At 47.3% G+C, this 16,706-nt stretch overlaps 1 protein-coding gene across 3 annotated transcripts in view; it reads right to left on the reverse strand.

The window, feature by feature from the left end:
• Positions 1-687: 687 nt before the first annotated feature.
• MRRF (mitochondrial ribosome recycling factor) overlaps positions 688-16,706 on the reverse strand; it is a 51,874-nt gene continuing 35,855 nt past the window's right edge. For all 3 annotated transcript variants that reach the window (XM_066367271.1, XM_066367270.1, XM_066367272.1), the window contains exons 6-7: positions 11,485-11,644; positions 688-1,303 (exon numbers count right to left, since the gene is read on the reverse strand). In XM_066367271.1, coding sequence (XP_066223368.1) covers positions 1,226-1,303; positions 11,485-11,644 — 238 coding nt within the window. In that variant the 3' untranslated portion in view covers positions 688-1,225. The remainder of the gene's footprint in view (positions 1,304-11,484; positions 11,645-16,706) is intronic.

Raw genomic sequence — 16,706 nt, forward strand, 5'->3', positions numbered from 1 at the left:
CTTTGTTACATCTTTGGGCAAATTACCTAATATTGCCAAGTCTCAGTTTTCCTATTTGTAAAATGAAGATAATACACCTCTTGCCAGTTTACTATGAAGATTAAAAATGTTGCCTAGGACTGTACCTAGCTCATTGTGGCTATATTATGAACGAATGAATGAATGAATGAATGAACAAATGAATGAGTAAAAGAAAAATTATTGGGGGCAAAACAATCTAACAACCCAAAGATGAGCCACAAAAACCCGCGTGTGTGTCACTAACGGCAGACCATGGGCGGAGAAATCTCATCGCCAACTGAATACTGAGGCCAAAGCAAGGGTGGAAAATGACAGAGCGATAGTTAAGACTGGAAATAAAGGAAAAGAAGCCATCATTTGTTGCTCGAATATTACGTGCAATTCATTCACGACACATTTGAGTGGCTACTGCATTCCAGGCATTGTGTCAAATTCTGAGGATCCTGAAGATACACAGACTAGTTATCAAAAAGAACAGTTAAGGTTCAGATGAGAACAGACAGTGCCGTGAGAGCCAGTAATGGGTCCTCAGTGGGGAAAGGAAGGCTTCCAAGGAGGCCCCGGCCCCACTGAGGTGTGAAGAGTGAGCAGCCTGGCCAGGGAGGACGAGGACGGGAGGTGGGGAGGAGTGGTCCCTGCAGAGAGAAGAGCAGGTGGGACAATGACTCAGAGGGAAATGTATTGTTCTGGTTGCTTTATACACAGGTCCTGAGAAGGCATTAATCCAGACTGACTCTAGCATTTCATTTGTGGTTATTCTTTCCAACTTATTGTTTGGTGTAAACGGGCCATCAGTAAAAGTATCCAGTCACAGGTAAGGGCCCACGTTAGCCCAAGCAAAGTTTCAAGTTGCGGACAGGGCCCAACTGTTTGAAAAGGAGGCTACTGACATGAGGAGCAGTCAGGGCTAAGCCTGCCAGGGGTCCCGGTCATGTGGCAGTATCCCAGTCAAGGCAAGTGCCCTAAGTCAAGCCCAGTCCGTCAGCAACAGGGACTCTCCAAAGGCCCACCCATGCCAGAGGGCCCAGAGCAGAACCGGTAGCAGAGGACAGGAGGAAGAGAATGAACAGGTCTGGGTGTCCCACTGGGAGGCTGGGCCTCACAAGGACTGACAAGGACATGGTGACAGCCTTCTGCGTGGTTGGGGTAGAGAGCTGCAATTTGCCGCCCAGGAAACCGACTAGAAACTGGCCCCGGTGGACTTTCATCCAAGGAGTTCCTTGGTCTTCACTGCCAGATGCCGGTCCAGCTCTGCAACCGTATCGTCGGCCATTTGGCTGATCTGCAGAAACACAAAATGCGAGAGCCTGATAACAGGGCCTGGAAAAGGGTGGGGGAGAAATATTCCAGAGCTGGGAAAAGGTTATCTGGGACATAATGATGGTGACAAAGCTCACATTCGTTGGGCCCCAGCCAGCACTGTACTAAAAACTCTATGTACACACTCTTCCTGAGTCCTAACAGCTGCCCCTGAGATTCACTACTATTGTCCCCATTTCACAGATGAGGGAACTGAGGCAGTCAGATCACCTGGGCAAGATGTACGACTAGAGAGTGGCAACGACCAAAGTGAATCCTGGGTAGCCTGAACCCACAGCCCCAAATTCTTAACTATTATTATAGAGTACAGGGACGCCAGCCTCATCTGTCCCTTAGTGAACTTCTACAAGTTCCTGCACCTCAGACACTCTGCTATATAAAGCCCTCATGCTAATTGATAAGAAGAATATTAAGATCCCAATGGTTGAGCAGAAAAAAAGTCTGGAGAAAAGATGAAGTACATCTGGTTAACAAACATGGAAAATTCAATAGACACTGAAGAAATGGAAATTCAAACAAGACATAATTCAGTCATCGTAGTTAACAAAATTTGATGTTGTGGTTTTTAATTACAATATTCAATGCCAGGAGCTAGTGAAATGGATAAGGTCACATATCATCAATAGGGATTTAAATTGATGCAAATGTTCATACCATTTTTAACCCCAAATTATCTCAATGGAGAAATTACTGTGTGAGTGGCATCTGAAAAAAACTTTACATACTTTGTATAAAGATATTTATCTAAGCTTTATTTTTAATAATGAAAAATCATAACATTGAAAGTAAAAGAAGGGGCCTGACCAGGTGGTGGCGCAGTGAATAGAGCGTCGAACTGGGATATGGAAGGACCCAGGTTCGAGACCCCGAGGTCGCCAGCTTGAGCGCGGGCTCATCTGGTTTAAGCAAAAAGCTCACCAGCTTGGACCCAAGGTCGCTGGCTCGAGTAAGGGGTTACTCGGTCTGCTGAAGGCCCGTGGTCAAGGCACATATGAGAAAGCAATCAATGAACAACTAAGGTGTTGCAACAAAAAACTGATGATTGATGCTTCTCATCTCTCTCCATTCCTGTCTGTCCCTCCCTCTCCCTGACTCTCTCTAAAAAAAAAAAAAAAAGAAAGTAAAAGAAGGGATAAGTAGTTGAATTCATAGAGACACTAAAAAGGGTTAAGATTATCCATTTCTTACGGAAAGGATATTAAGTATGAATAACATTCCAGTATATGTTACGGAAAGGTTTGAATGTTTGACTCTTTTATAACAAGCATGGATTGCTTTTGTAATCATGAAGAAAGAATGCTTCAAGATATTATTTATACGATCAAGGAAACATGCTTTGGTTACCCTGAATTAAAGAAAAAGCAGGATACAAAATTGTGTATACATATACATAGCAGAAACAATCTCAAATATGTTAAAATTTATGCGTATTTTTAAAACTGGGAGGAAGCCTGTCAAAATATTAATAGTGATTATCTTTTAGTGATGGGAAGATAGCTAATATATTATTCATGTGGTATCTGTCACATCTAGCAGAAGGCCTAATACATTGCAAATGCTCAGGAAATATTTACTAAATGACTAATTATTAATGTTTTCTGTGCTTTTCTATGTTTCTTGTGATAAACCCGTAATCCCTCTGAAAATGAAAGCCAGAGTACAGTTTGGTGGGTGCTGCAGCCTCCCTGCTCCCCTACTGGGGACCTCAGGCAGGAAGCCCCAGGCAGGAAGCTCTGAAGGGGCGGCAGCATAATGCCCAGGATCTGGGCTCCCCAGCACAGCGGCTGTTGGACATCTTTATTTGCAGACCACAAGCCTTGGCCAGGAACTGAGAAATAAATGCACTGAAAAGGGTAGAAACTAAAAAAGGATTTGGAGCAACTGGCCCCAGGCACAGAGACAGCCAGGTTCTTGCCATGGCAACAGCTGCGTATTTCTTAGCTGGAAGAGCAGAGCTCCTGGGGCTGCAGGACACACTCCGGGAGAGCGACGGGGCTCAGAGTGCTGCCTGGTCCCTCCTCACTCGGCTGCTGCAAACCCTAGACGACGTTCTTCTGCCGCCACCTGAGCAGCCCACCGTGCACGTGCACTGGGTATATGGCCTGGTGCCCAGCAGCCATCCAGCACGCGCAGGCTGGTAACCTGGGACAGCCAGGATAGCCTGGGACAGCAAGCTGCCTCTGGAAAAATGGCGTCTGCGGACCCGGTCAGGGACAGAGGGGAGAAGAGTACCTCGGGTAGCCATTGGATAACGTGGTTCTGGGTTACATGCTCAAGACAGTGACAATGTGTAAGTGTTTCCCCAAGCTGAGTCTCAGTTTCCTCAGCTCTCAGCCAGGACGCTAGTGCCTTCCTCAGAGAGTAGCTGGGAGGGTTAAACAAAGTCATGAATATGCAAACATGTTTTAAATTGGTGATTTGTCACGCTGGTACTGCTTGCGTTACTCTGATGTTTACCATCACTTCTTGACATCTTTTCAAATTAATTAATTAATTAAAATATTTACTAACTTTCTATCATATTATAGGCACAAAGTGCCCCTGGGGTCAGTCTGCAGACAAGTTCATCTTTTCCAGACTTCTCAAAATAATGATGATTAACAACAAGGATACCAACATCTCCCCCTCACTCACTACATGCCGGGCACTGGGCTGAAAACTTCACCTCCGTGATTTCAATCAATTCTCAAAACACAGGAACTACCATTATGATCCTCCTTGTTTATATTATGAACCTTATTTATAGGAGGTCCTCAGGTTACGACAGTCGCGACATATGACGTTTCCAGTTTATGACACTCACACCCATAAAAACTTTTAAAAAATTGAGACGTGAGTGTTCCGGCTTACGCCATTAGCATGGTACTTACGGACTACATGGGAGAACTAGTTTGGGTGCACGAAGCGGAAGAATACGCAGTAACGCGTGTATGAGTGAGGGGCTTGGCGTCCCGCTGTACGCCTACCTATGCCATTCTGAACTGTTAAAAGCGCAAGTGTTTCATTTGTGTTGCTTTGTTTGGCGACCCTTGGGCCCTTGTCATGGCTCCTAAACAAAGTCAGAGCGACTGGCATCACACGGAGAGGAGCTGTCTGCTGAGGACCTCCTTCAGCTGGAGAGGCAGCTGACTGAAGAGCAAGAGATAGAAACCCCAGAACCCAGGAGATTTACTACCAACAGTTTGACAGAAGGTTTTCCCATGGTAGAGGAGGGGTTGGCAAAATTTCAGGCTGAGGACTCCAGTGATGACACCTTCAGTGAGGTCTACAGAGCTGTTACGGATGCCTTGCAATGCTATAGGCAGATTTTGGAAGAGAAGAGGTCATCAACCTCCCAGACTAGCCTGGAACTATTCTTTAAGAAGGTAGAGAGGCCTGCAACAGACCCTGTACCCTCTGCATCAGCTGCTTCTCGAGATGAAACCCCTGTAGTCCAGGTAGAATCCTCTCCAGCGTCTCCTGCTTTCCCTTAGGCGATCCTGATTCACCTGACCCAGTGTCTCCAGCACCTTCTGCAGGTTCTCCTGCCTCTCCAGCTTCCTCCTCCCAGCAGGTCCCTCTCTCCCACCTTGCAATGCCCCCTCCAGCAAGCCAACCACAGGAATAAAGGTAAGGATTTTTCTTAACACTCACTTTTTGTCATTTTTTCTGTTACTACAGTACAGTGTACAATACAGTATATTTATGTCCTTTTCCTTTTTCTGTGGCTTAGTTGTGGTTTCATGTTCTAGATTATGACTTTACAACTGTGTTAGGATAGGTCAGTGACTTTGGCTCGCGTGTGTTTCGACTTACACCAAAATTTGGGGTACATCACTGTCGAAGGAACGGAACTGTGTCGTAACTCCAGGGCCCCCTGTACTTCACCTGGAGATGGCATAGTAGTTCAAACTGCAAAAGTGTTTTGTCTTGTTACTCCATTCAAATCCAACAAACTCACATAACCTCTATAAGGCAGATTGCAGAGGCATTATCCCCATCTTACAGAGGACTAAAGCAAGGCATAAAATGTTAGCTAACCTGCTCAAAATCACATAAAGAGTCAGTTGTAGGACTGAGCCAAGAACTCAGCCACCCCCACGGCCAGTTTGGTGCCACTCCGCCCCTCGGGGGGTCCGCTGCATCTGGCCTAGTCCTGCTGCGCTCCAGGCAGGCTGTGTTAGGCTCCTTAGCTCAGTCAATCCCAGGCCCATATTTAAAGTCACAAGGTGAGCCTGACCAGGCTGTGGTGCAGTGGATAGACTGTCGGACTGGGACATGGAGGACCCAGGTTCGAGACCCCGAGGTCACCAGCTTGAGCACGGGCTCATCTGGTTTGAGCAAGGCTCACCAGCATGAGCCCAAGGTCGCTAGCTTGAGCAAGGGGTCACTTGGTCTGCTGTAGCGCCCAGTCAAGGCACATATGAGAAATCAATCAATGAACAACTAAGGAACCGCAACAAAGAATTGATGTTTCTCATCTCTCTCCCTTCCTGTCTGTCTGTCCCTATCTGTCCCTCTCTCTGACTCTGTCTCTGCCACTAAATAAATAAATAAATAAAGTCACAAGGTGAGGAGAGAGAACTGGAATGGACAAATAGGCGAAGAATTACTGAGGACCAGCACTCATCCGGGCAATTTTAAGTAGGCTGTGAAATGTGGTCCTCACCTGCCCCGTGAGACTGGTGCTGCTGCTCTTACATTACAGTGAGGGATCAGAGGCTCAGAAAGGTGACTCCACTTTCTGACCTTGGGAGCTGACAAGTGAAAGAGCCATTCTGATTCCAAAGCAGGAGCCCTCTCCATTACAGTGTGCTGCCTCATAAAGATTATAACAGCACCACCACCACCATTACCTTCACCATCACCACCATTATCACCACCACCATCACCGCCACCATCACCATCACTACCACCATCACCGCCACCATCACCACACCACCATCACCATCACCACCACCATCACCATCACCACCACCATCACCCCCACATTCGCTCCTTACAAGTTCAGGAAAATGAAAGGTAGAGAGAGGAAAAGGGAGGCAGGAGCACACAGCACAGCTTGGAGGCAGGCCCAGGGAGCGAGTCGTCCTTCCCGAGGCCTGGCTCAGAACACCCATGGAGTCACTGGGTGCTGCTGGCCCGGCCTCCCTCGGCCCAGCCTGCCAGGAGCCTTCCCTCTCTTTAGCCCCGCGAGCACCCAGCATCATGTCAGAGCAGTTTGGTTTCTCAGAAAAAGGCAGCAGTGAAAGGATCTTGGCCAGATGTACTGGTGGTTTCTGCCAAGTGCTTTAATGTTCAGCAGGCGCGTTTCTAGCAGACTAACGCGGAGGTGCAGCAGCAGGCTGACAGATGTCAGAGCCCGGGTGGGAAGCCCGGTCCGCCCTCCGCAGGGCTGGCCTGAGCTGGGACTGGGAGCTGGGGGGCGGGGCAGACACGACAGCAGGACAGAACCTACCACAGAGTCACGTCCTTACTGCACACCGAAGATGAAACAGTGTTAGAATACAACTTTGAAAAACCTAACCTCAGAAGACATTTGGGGAAAAAAATTTTTTAATTAAGAAAATCTCCCAAAGAATAAAATTAAAATTGTTCATAACCCTATTACCTGAAATAATCACCATTAATATTTACGTAGATAAGCTGCCAACTTTATTATGTACATGAAATCCTTCAGTATAAAAATGAAATAAAAATAAGTTAAAAAATAAAAATAAATAAAAATGAAGTCATATAATAAATATTATTATGTAATCTACCTTGAAAAATAAATTCCAAAAAATGTACCATGTCTGTAAAATACCTTTATAACTGTCAATATATATAGATGTAAAACAACTTATTGCCTGACCAGGAAGTGGCGCAGTAGATAGAGCGTTGGACTGGGCTGCCGAGGACCCAGGTTCGAGACCTCGAGGTCGCCAGCTTAACTCAACCTGGTTTGAGTAAAAGCTCTCCAGCTTGGACCCAAGCTCGCTGGCTCGAGCAAGGGGTTACTCGGTCTGCTGAAGGCCCGCGGTCAAGGCACATATGAGAAAGCAATCAATGAACAACTAAGGTCTCGCAACGAAAAAAACTGATGATTGATGCTTCTCATCTCTCTCCGTTCCTGTCTGTCTGTCTCTGTCTATCCCTCTCTCTGACTCTCTCTCTGTCCCTGTAAAAAAAAATAATAATAAATAAATAAATAAATAAATAAATAAAATTATAAAAAATAAAACAACTTATTTTCCCATTGTTAGAAATTTAGACAATTTCTCGTTTCCTACCATTACACTTAATCAACAAATATGTCTATAGATGAGATTTTTGACAATTTATTTTGGATAAAGCCCTAAGTCATTGAATCAGAAATGTACAGATTTGGGTATATACTACCATATTATCTTCTAGAAAAATGGTTAGATTTATACAAAGACTATCTTAATCTTTCCTGTAGAGTGTAGAAGTAAAAGCAATACTTCTAACATAAGCAACATTTTAAGTTCACATTAAAAATTCTAGGTTCAAATGTCAGGGATTAGAAAAGGAAAAAAAATTTGAGACACACACATTCTCTAAAACCTGTCAGTGAGTTGGGCAGCAGGTACAAGAACCTTAACAGCATGCATTCCCTCTGTGCCGCAACCCCCACCTGGGACTGTGTCCTGGAGAAGTCATCTCCACGAAGATGTGTGCATAAAAATATTCACTGCAACCTTATTTATCATAACAAAAACGTTTACACAAACTGAACGCCGACAAGAGGGCTTATAAATGTGAATGAAGGCATACCCACAGACGGGCTGTTTTGCAACCATTAGAAATGGCTGTTTTCAAAGATTTTTTAAGACACGAGAAAATGCTAGTGATTTTAATGCTGAACACAGAATAAAAAGCTGGTTAAACATTGTATGTGCTGTACATGTTCTCAATCATGTTTAAAACTGTGTAGTTTGCCTGACCAGGCGGTGGTGCAGTGGATAGAGCGTGGGACTGGGATGCGGAAGACCCAGGTTCGAGACCCCGAGGTCACCAGCTTGAGGGCGGGCTCATCTGGTTTGAGCAAGGGGTTACTCAGTCTGCTTGCTGAAGGCCCGCGGTCAAGGCACATATGAGAAAGCAACCAATGAACAACTAAGGTGTCGCAACGAAAAAAACTGATGATTGATGCTTCTCATCTCTCTCCGTTCCTATCTATCCCTCTCTCTCTCTCTGTCTCTGTAAAAAAAAAAAAAAAACTGTGTAGTTTAAGAAAAGGGGGAAAGAAGAAAAACTCAAAAATGTTAAGAGCAATTGTTCTTACAATGTGAGGTTATGGGGTGAATTTTTTCCCATTTTTTTTAAATAGTCTTCTGAATGCTACATTTTCTACAATACTGTGATAACCAGGGACAAAGTAAACAAATAAATTTTTTAAAAGTACATGATAAAACAACAACCAGCCCCTGCCAGTTTTTTGTTGTTGTTGTTTCTCCCCTGCCAGTTTAAATAAAAACACACACCCAACCCTCTAGACCGATGCCTTCTGTCAGAATAGTTCCTACTGGAGCTTTGAAGCACATCACAATAAAGAAGGTTATTACCATAATGGTAAGAACTGATATTTAAATGGTAATAATCTTTAATAATGAACACTGTTATGAAATATATATAGTACAATCTTCTTATAATATTACATATACGTTTACAGAGATAACTTGAATGTTGATAATGGTCCTCTTCGGGTGACAATTTCAGTTACCTTCTTTTTAGTAATTTTTTATGTAAATTTTAAATTTTTTTAAAATTTACACTAAACATGGATTGGTTTACTATCAGGAAAAAAAATGAATCAAGTTACTTTCACTTTGAAAAATAATAATTAACAGTAACAAACACTGAATAAAAGAACGCACTCTAAAGAGGAAGGTGGAAAGCCAGGTGCTGACGAGCGAAGGCTTCCAGCGAGGTCTTTGTCAAGCGGGTTCTACCAGGAGAGCTGGCATCCCAGCACGCCTATTTCAAGGAGCATGGGCTCTGGTTGCTGAGGCAGACAGGTGCCCAGACGTGCAGAGTGAGGGGTGCCTGAAGGTTTTGGAGGGCCACAGGCTCAGCACCAGGAAGCAACCAAGAGGCCCAGGCTCAGCTGTAGAGATGGCGCCCCCGGGGAGATGGCCAAGGAGCTGGCTCCGCGGGGGCCTGTCAGGGCTCAGGAGGTCAGCATGGCCTCTGAACCTCTTCTCGCTGGTGCTGGGAGAGAGCAGAGAGCACAGGATGGCAGGAGGGGTGCTCTGAGCATCTAGGAGTCAAGTAATGATGCTTCCAGCAGCCCCAGGGCAACCCTTCAGGGTGGAAATTACAAATCTCTTTGTTCAGAAGAGAAAGACCCAGTGGAGTCAAGTAACTTCGCCAAGGTCACAGGACATCAACCGCAGAACAACCTCTTTCTAACTCCCGTGCTGTTCCACTCCTCCCAAGTCTGCTTTTGTGGGATTATCGAGGAACTTATTAAAAATACACATCCCCGGGCAGACCTACTAAATCAGAAAATGCAGGAGCAGGGCCCAACAATCCATCTAAAATTCTCCCCTGGGTGACTGTTTGTCCAGGAGAAGGGCAGTTAGTCCACTACGGCCTCCTCCAGATGGCCCCGACACCCACTTCTTCCCTCTCTTCTCCCCAGCCGGCTCACACGCCTGCAGTCTTACTAACAATAATGCTTTCACTCTGGACCAGGTGGCTTTGGGTAAGCACTTTTTGGTACACTCGACATTATAAATTCTATCTCCTAAATACTGGTAAATTCCTCTTCCTACCTTTATTCCACTTGTACCACTCGGTTCAGGCCACCGGCATTTCCTGGATGAATTTCTGCAGCGGCCTCCCTGCCTCCAGTCTTGCCCCCTGCAATCCGTTTTCTAACCAGCAACCATAGCCACTTTTCACACACAGATGTGACTTCCCCACTGTCTGGAGAAAATATTTCAGGGTGTTACTCTAAAAATGCAGACTCCCGGCCCCACGTCAGACTCACTGACTTAGTCTCTGGGACTGGGGTCCCAGATACCTGTATTTTTCTAAGATCCTCAAGTGATTATGATGCTGTGATAAGATTAAATCACTGCTCAAAAAATACTCCCTCTCAAGACCTCCATGAACAGAAACACATCCCCGACCCAGGGGTAGTGGGCCTGGCCTATGTGATTTCCTTGGCCAGTGGGATGTGACAGACACAGGTGCTTAAAATGCATTTGTGTGGTTGGGTTCATGCCCTTGGCATCTACAGCTGCCATGCCAGTGTGCCCTGGGAAGCTTGCTGACTACAGAATATTGAGACACATGAAGCAGAATTAAACCTAGTCAGTGACATGGAGCCAAGCCCGCTACACCCAACATAGAACAGCTACATCCGAGCAGACCTACAGGTCTGAGAAGAGATATGCTCGATACTGTAAACCACTGAGTGTTGAGGTGGCTTGTTATGCAGCATTACTGTGGCCACAGATGACTGGGAAAGATGCACAGCCAACGTGGGAACCTCTGGACCTGTTAAAGTCCAGACTCCTCAACCTGGTATACAAGCGCTTCCATGAACTGGCTGGCCACTGTCTTACCTATCCTGTCCCTGGTCTCAGCCGAGGTCCATGGCTATCTACCTACACAGTGTTCTCTGACATCACCACACCTCTGCACGTCCTGTTCCGCCCTTCCGCCTTGTCCCTCTCTGTTTCACTCCAGTAGCTCCTTTAAGTCACGCATAGAGGCCACCACTCAGCACACTAAGGACACTGCTACGTTCACACTTCTCACGCAGACAGCCGACCGCGGGCAGGAGAGCGGTAGTGAACAGGCTCTGAAATCAGTCTGCCCGTGTCTGGGGCCCGTTTCTACCGCTACCAGCAGTGTGACGTTGGGCAAGTTACTCAGCCTCTTTGAACCCGTTTCCTCACTCCCTCCACCTCCCAGCTTTGGAGCGACGAGGATAAATGAAGTGATGTAAAGTGTTCAGCAGAGCCTGGCACACGGCAAAAGGTCAAATAGCTCCCCTCCTCCCCATTCCCGGGGCCCAGCACAGGACGAGGCCCAGGACAGAGACTCAGTCAATGGGAATCACATCTGTGAAAGGCCAGGGGCACTCTGTCTTCATTTCCCTCGCTTCAGGATCAGATACATAAACGTCACATCTGTTGGGAACAGTACCTGTTTTTCTATGAGCCGAATGGTGTCCTCTGAGGTCTTGTCCTTCGATTTCTTCAGCCTATTCATGGCGTTGGTACGAACCTTCCGTAAAGAGTCTTTGGCCTTGTTGGTGTTCTGTTTTGCCAGTTTCACCAGCATTTCTCTGTGCTCCCTGGTTACCCTGATTAAAAAAAAAAAAAAAAAAGGTTCAATAAAATCAAGAATTGAACATCATGCTGTCCCATCAGCTCAGCAGCAGTTTGTGACCTTGCTCTCTGGTGGCGGATGACTTCACATTCCTGACCCAGGCCCACGGGGATGCTCAGTGTCAAGTTCCTGGTGAGTCTGCTGAGCCAGGGAGGCTACGCAGACCTAGGGTCAAACCCTAGCCACGCCACTTCCAAGAAGCGTACCTGTCTTCCTCTCCTCGGAGTCTCCATCTTTATAAGAAGAACTAACTGCTGGCACCTCTCTCAGGCACGGGTGTGAAGATTATGTGAGATGACGCACGTGCAGTATTTAGCACTGACCCCGGCACGTTTTAAGTGCTCAATAAAAGGAAGCAATAATTAGCAATAACTCCATCCCCTTCTTTCCCAGTAATGCAAATAAGTGCTGATGGTATAGAAATAGCACCATCTCTAAACCTCTATCTAGCTCATCCAAAACAAGTAAGCGGCAACCTTCATAATCTTAACTATTATTATTCTAGCAAATGACTTATGAGTCACTTCAAAACTGACCAAGATACAACACGAGTCCCAACATAACAAGTGAAAACCAGTGCGCCAGTTAACTTCCATAAAGGACCCAGGAGAGCATCTGACACATTAGAAATGCTTAATGAATGTCAGTTAGTTTGACTGCTAACACGCTCATCATGACAGCCACACGAGCACATGGAGGGCCTACTGTAAACCATGAAGACGGGCACTTTACATGCTGATCCTCCGACAGCTGTGTGAGGCAGTGACTGTTAGTCCCACCTCACGTGTGGTCATCACTACAGCGCAGCAGAGTGGGCCAGCCAGGGTGCCCTGCCTTCCCTTCTCCGTCACGTACACACTGAGGGCGCACTGCCTGCCAAACCAGTGTGGGCACTGAGGGCGCGAACACGAGAGACCTCCGTCCTGCCCTGGGGAGCTTAGCTGGGGAGAGGTCAGGAAAGAGAAACGGACAGCGGAGCGTGAGGAGGGCTGCGGACGGGGACGTGGGGAGCCCCGGGCATCACAGCACAGAAGATGCTCAGCTCCCTCGCCAGCCTCTGCCCGAGTGTGGGGAGGAGGCGGGAAGGGCAGACGTCCCTAGAGAAATGGTATCTACATGTGGCGGCCGTTAGGCCTGTTCACTCGTGTTCTGGTCCTTGTTCCGTCCGGTAGGAATGCGCCTCCCGTCCACCCTGAAGTTCGGTGTGGCTGCACAGCTTGCTTTGGCCAATGGAATGTGAGAGGAATGATGAGTGTCACCTCGGGGCAGAAGCTGTACGAGCCAGGGTCCGCCCACCCCAGTAGGTTCCACAGTATGAGTGGGCATGGGATGTCCATCAGCCTGGGTCCCAGAGCGACTCTGATGAACAGCCATCATGCAGCATAAGCAAGAAAACCGTGTCTGCTGCGATCAGCCGTGGAGCCGCGGGGCTGCCTGTGACTACAGCACAGCCTGGGTCCCAGAGCGACTCTGATGAACAGCCATCATGCAGCATAAGCAAGAAAACCGTGTCTGCTGCGATCAGCCGTGGAGCCGCGGGGCTGCCTGTGACTACAGCACAGCCTGGGTCCCAGAGCGACTCTGATGAACAGCCATCATGCAGCATAAGCAAGAAAACAGTGTCTGCTGCGATCAGCCGTGGAGACGCGGGGCTGCCTGTGACTACAGCACAGCCCCTCCTATCCTGGCGAAACGCCGCACTGGGGTCTGGAGGGTGACTGGGAAGCAGGTCACAAAGAGAGCGACAGGAAGAGAGGAGGGAAATCCACATCAGGGTCTTGTAAGGTCATGAACTCCACCTTACGGATTAAAAACTGAGACGCAAAGAAGTTTGCTACCTAACACAAAGCCAACCCAGACCGTCCTGTCTCAAAAGCGAAGGGTCTTAGTATGACAAAAGTCCTCTGCCCCCTGGGTCCTGAGGTGGACGTCCTTGGCATGTGTTTCCTGGACCTCAGATCAGTGTGGTTCTCAGTCAGGACAATCCCAGGTCCTGGTCATGTGTCCCATGTGAAACAGTGGCACGCAGGTGTTGAAGATTCAGTGGCGTCCACCTGATATTTTTCCCCTCGATAAGGATGAGAAGAAAGCTTAAAAATTTTGCAAAAGACGACACTCTGAAGACAAAGTAGACAGCTGTGTTATAAATAAATCCAGCTAATGGAAGGCATTCTCAAAATAAAAATGGGCCTGATTGCCACCATTATCAAGCCTCTCTGCCAGGTGAGCACCATGAGTGTATCATTACCTCACAACAACTCTTCGAACTAGGTCCTCCTCCCCCCATTCTGCCAGGAGGACGCTGAGGCACCAATGTGAGGTCCTGCGCCCATGGGCTTGAGTGACAGAACTGGGGTTCAAACCCAGATCCCTCTGGCCCGTGTTCTTTCCCCTGCTCCACGCCGCCTGCCCCTGTCATCCGTTTCACATAAACTGCGCACTGCGGCCGCGACTTCTGCTTCCAGGCAGAGAGCTTTTCAAAGTCAGTAACATGAAGCTCAGGACTGAAAAGGACAAAACCACCATGTCAGGAGTTTAGGGATTTGGATCAGATCTTGTTACTTTTATGGTTTTTAATTCATTGAACAAAAATCATGCTGACATGTTTAGGTCTCTTTTTTGTTCTGCCAAAGCACATGTCAGTATAAGGAAGGAACAGGAAAATTAAAACTTGATCCACTGATTCAAAAAACTTAATCCTGCTGAAATACTAGGAGGGGCAGAAAATAAATGAATCTAAGTCAGTAGGAAACCCTCTTAAACTTCCCCAACAAGAAGGATTTCAATCTTCTGTTTCATATATAATTTGAACTAGGTATCCCACTGTTTAGACAATCTCTAATAAAAGAAAATTTTTTTTACCTAATCAACTTTCTTTTCACTACATTGTTTTATTTATGTTTGACATAAAGAAAAAAAACTATACATTTAAATATATATAAATCAGGGCTCAAAAAGTCTTAAAAGGCAATAAAAACAGAATCATAATATATGCAATTTGGCCTTCATAAAGTATATTTTGTATTTATATTTTGTAAATGTGACATTACTACACTATTAACACCAGACAGTTTCCACACATAATAGTATCCAGTTTTTGACACAGGCAAAAACATTTCAGCAATCTCAGGAAATGGGGAGGGAGTGCAGTGAGGAGGGGAAGGGGGGAGGGGGGAAAGAGGGGAGGGGGAGGGGTGCCCGGGCACTGGAAGGGCTCTCTGGGCTGTTGCGCTAAAAGGCGTCTGATCTGCACGCTCAGAAGCAGTGAGGGCGCAGGACAGGCAGTGGCTGTGGGGTCAGACAGTCCTGTCTCAACCCGTATCCATCCCTCAGAAGCAGTGAGGGTGCAGGACAGGCAGTGGCTGTGGGGTCAGACAGTCCTGTCTCATCCCGTATCCATCCCTCAGAAGCAGTGAGGGTGCAGGACAGGCAGTGGCTGTGGGGTCAGACAGTCCTGTCTCATCCCGTATCCATCACTCAGAAGCAGTGAGGGTGCAGGACAGGCAGTGGCTGTGGGGTCAGACAGTCCTGTCTCATCCCGTATCCATCCCTCAGAAGCAGTGAGGGTGCAGGACAGGCAGTGGCTGTGGGGTCAGACAGTCCTGTCTCATCCCGTATCCATCCCTCAGAAGCAGTGAGGGTGCAGGACAGGCAGTGGCTGTGGGGTCAGACAGTCCTGTCTCAACCCGTATCCATCCCTCAGAAGCTGACCGGCTTGGGCAAGCTACCTGCCTCTCTCTCAGCCTCAGTTTCCTCATCTCTAAGGTGAAGATATTAAAAACACCTTAATATCTTAGGTGACTGGGCAAGCGGTCACAACATGCATAAAGTACCAATAAAGACAGCAGCCTATAGCAGGCTTGAGTAAATGATAGTGTTTATGAACATTTTAATCCAACACACATAATTACTTTCTCATGAAACGAGGGCACATCTGTTTCAGAAAAGAAACATCCTATGTATATTACGGAAATATTTTAATGCCTTCCCAAACCAGTGATTAATACATCCGACCATCTCCGTCTCGCATCCGTGGGTTCTGGGAGGCCACGCCAGTTGTATTCCAGGCTTCTGGACTCAGCCAGTTGGTTGTGAGCACCCGCTCCGCGCCTGGCGTGCATTCGTGCACCAAGCACCAGCGAAGCCCCCATGTCCTGTGCCAGCCCAGGGCCAGGCGGAGGAGCTGTGGAGAGGAGACTCAGACCCAGGGTGGAGACTGTCAACCACCACTTAGAAAGAGGGTGACCACTGCTAGGAAGGAGGGACAGACCTTCTGTGGAGGGAGCACGCAGAAAGTAAAGCTCCTGCCTGACCAGGCGGTGGCGCAGTGGATAGAGCGTCGGACTGGGATGCGGAAGGACCCAGGTTTGAGACCCCAGGATAGCCAGCTTGAGCACGGGCTCATCTGGCTTGAGCAAAAAAGCTCACTGGCATGGACCAAAGGTCACTGGCTCGAGCGGGGGGTTACTCAGTCTGCTGAAGGCCCGCGGTCATGGCACATATGAGAAAACAATGAACAACTACGGTGTCGCAATGAAAAACTGATGATTGATGCTTCTCATCTCTCTCCGTTCCTGTCTGTCTGTCCCTGTCTATCCCTCTGTCTGACTCTCTCTCTGTCCCTGTAAAAAAAAAATAAAAAAATAAAAATAAAAAAAAAAGTAAAGCTCCCGCTGCCTTGAGATTTGGAAACTGCCTGGGAGAGGCACTTCCAGGCAGAAGCAAAGTGAGGACTATCCTAGCAGGTGGGCATGAGACCTAAAAGGGTGCTCAGGGTCGGCTTTATTTTGTAGGCCCAGGGTTTTCACATTCTCCTTAAGCCACAAAACCCTGGTTTCAAAGAAGACCAAGGCAGATACAACAGATAGAAAGAGAGCTGCTGCAGTTACTGAGTGAGGTCCTGGGGCCGGCGGCGTAGGGGCTGGGCTCCGCCCTGACTGCCTGCACTTCCAGACGCCCCCCACTGGCTGGGTGACCTGCAGCAAGCAGTTTAAACTCTGCGTTTTGATCGTCTCATCTGGAAATAGAAATTGAAA

This window comes from Saccopteryx leptura, chromosome 2 (genome assembly GCF_036850995.1).
Source record: "Saccopteryx leptura isolate mSacLep1 chromosome 2, mSacLep1_pri_phased_curated, whole genome shotgun sequence".
Classification (NCBI taxonomy): Eukaryota; Metazoa; Chordata; class Mammalia; order Chiroptera; family Emballonuridae; genus Saccopteryx; species Saccopteryx leptura.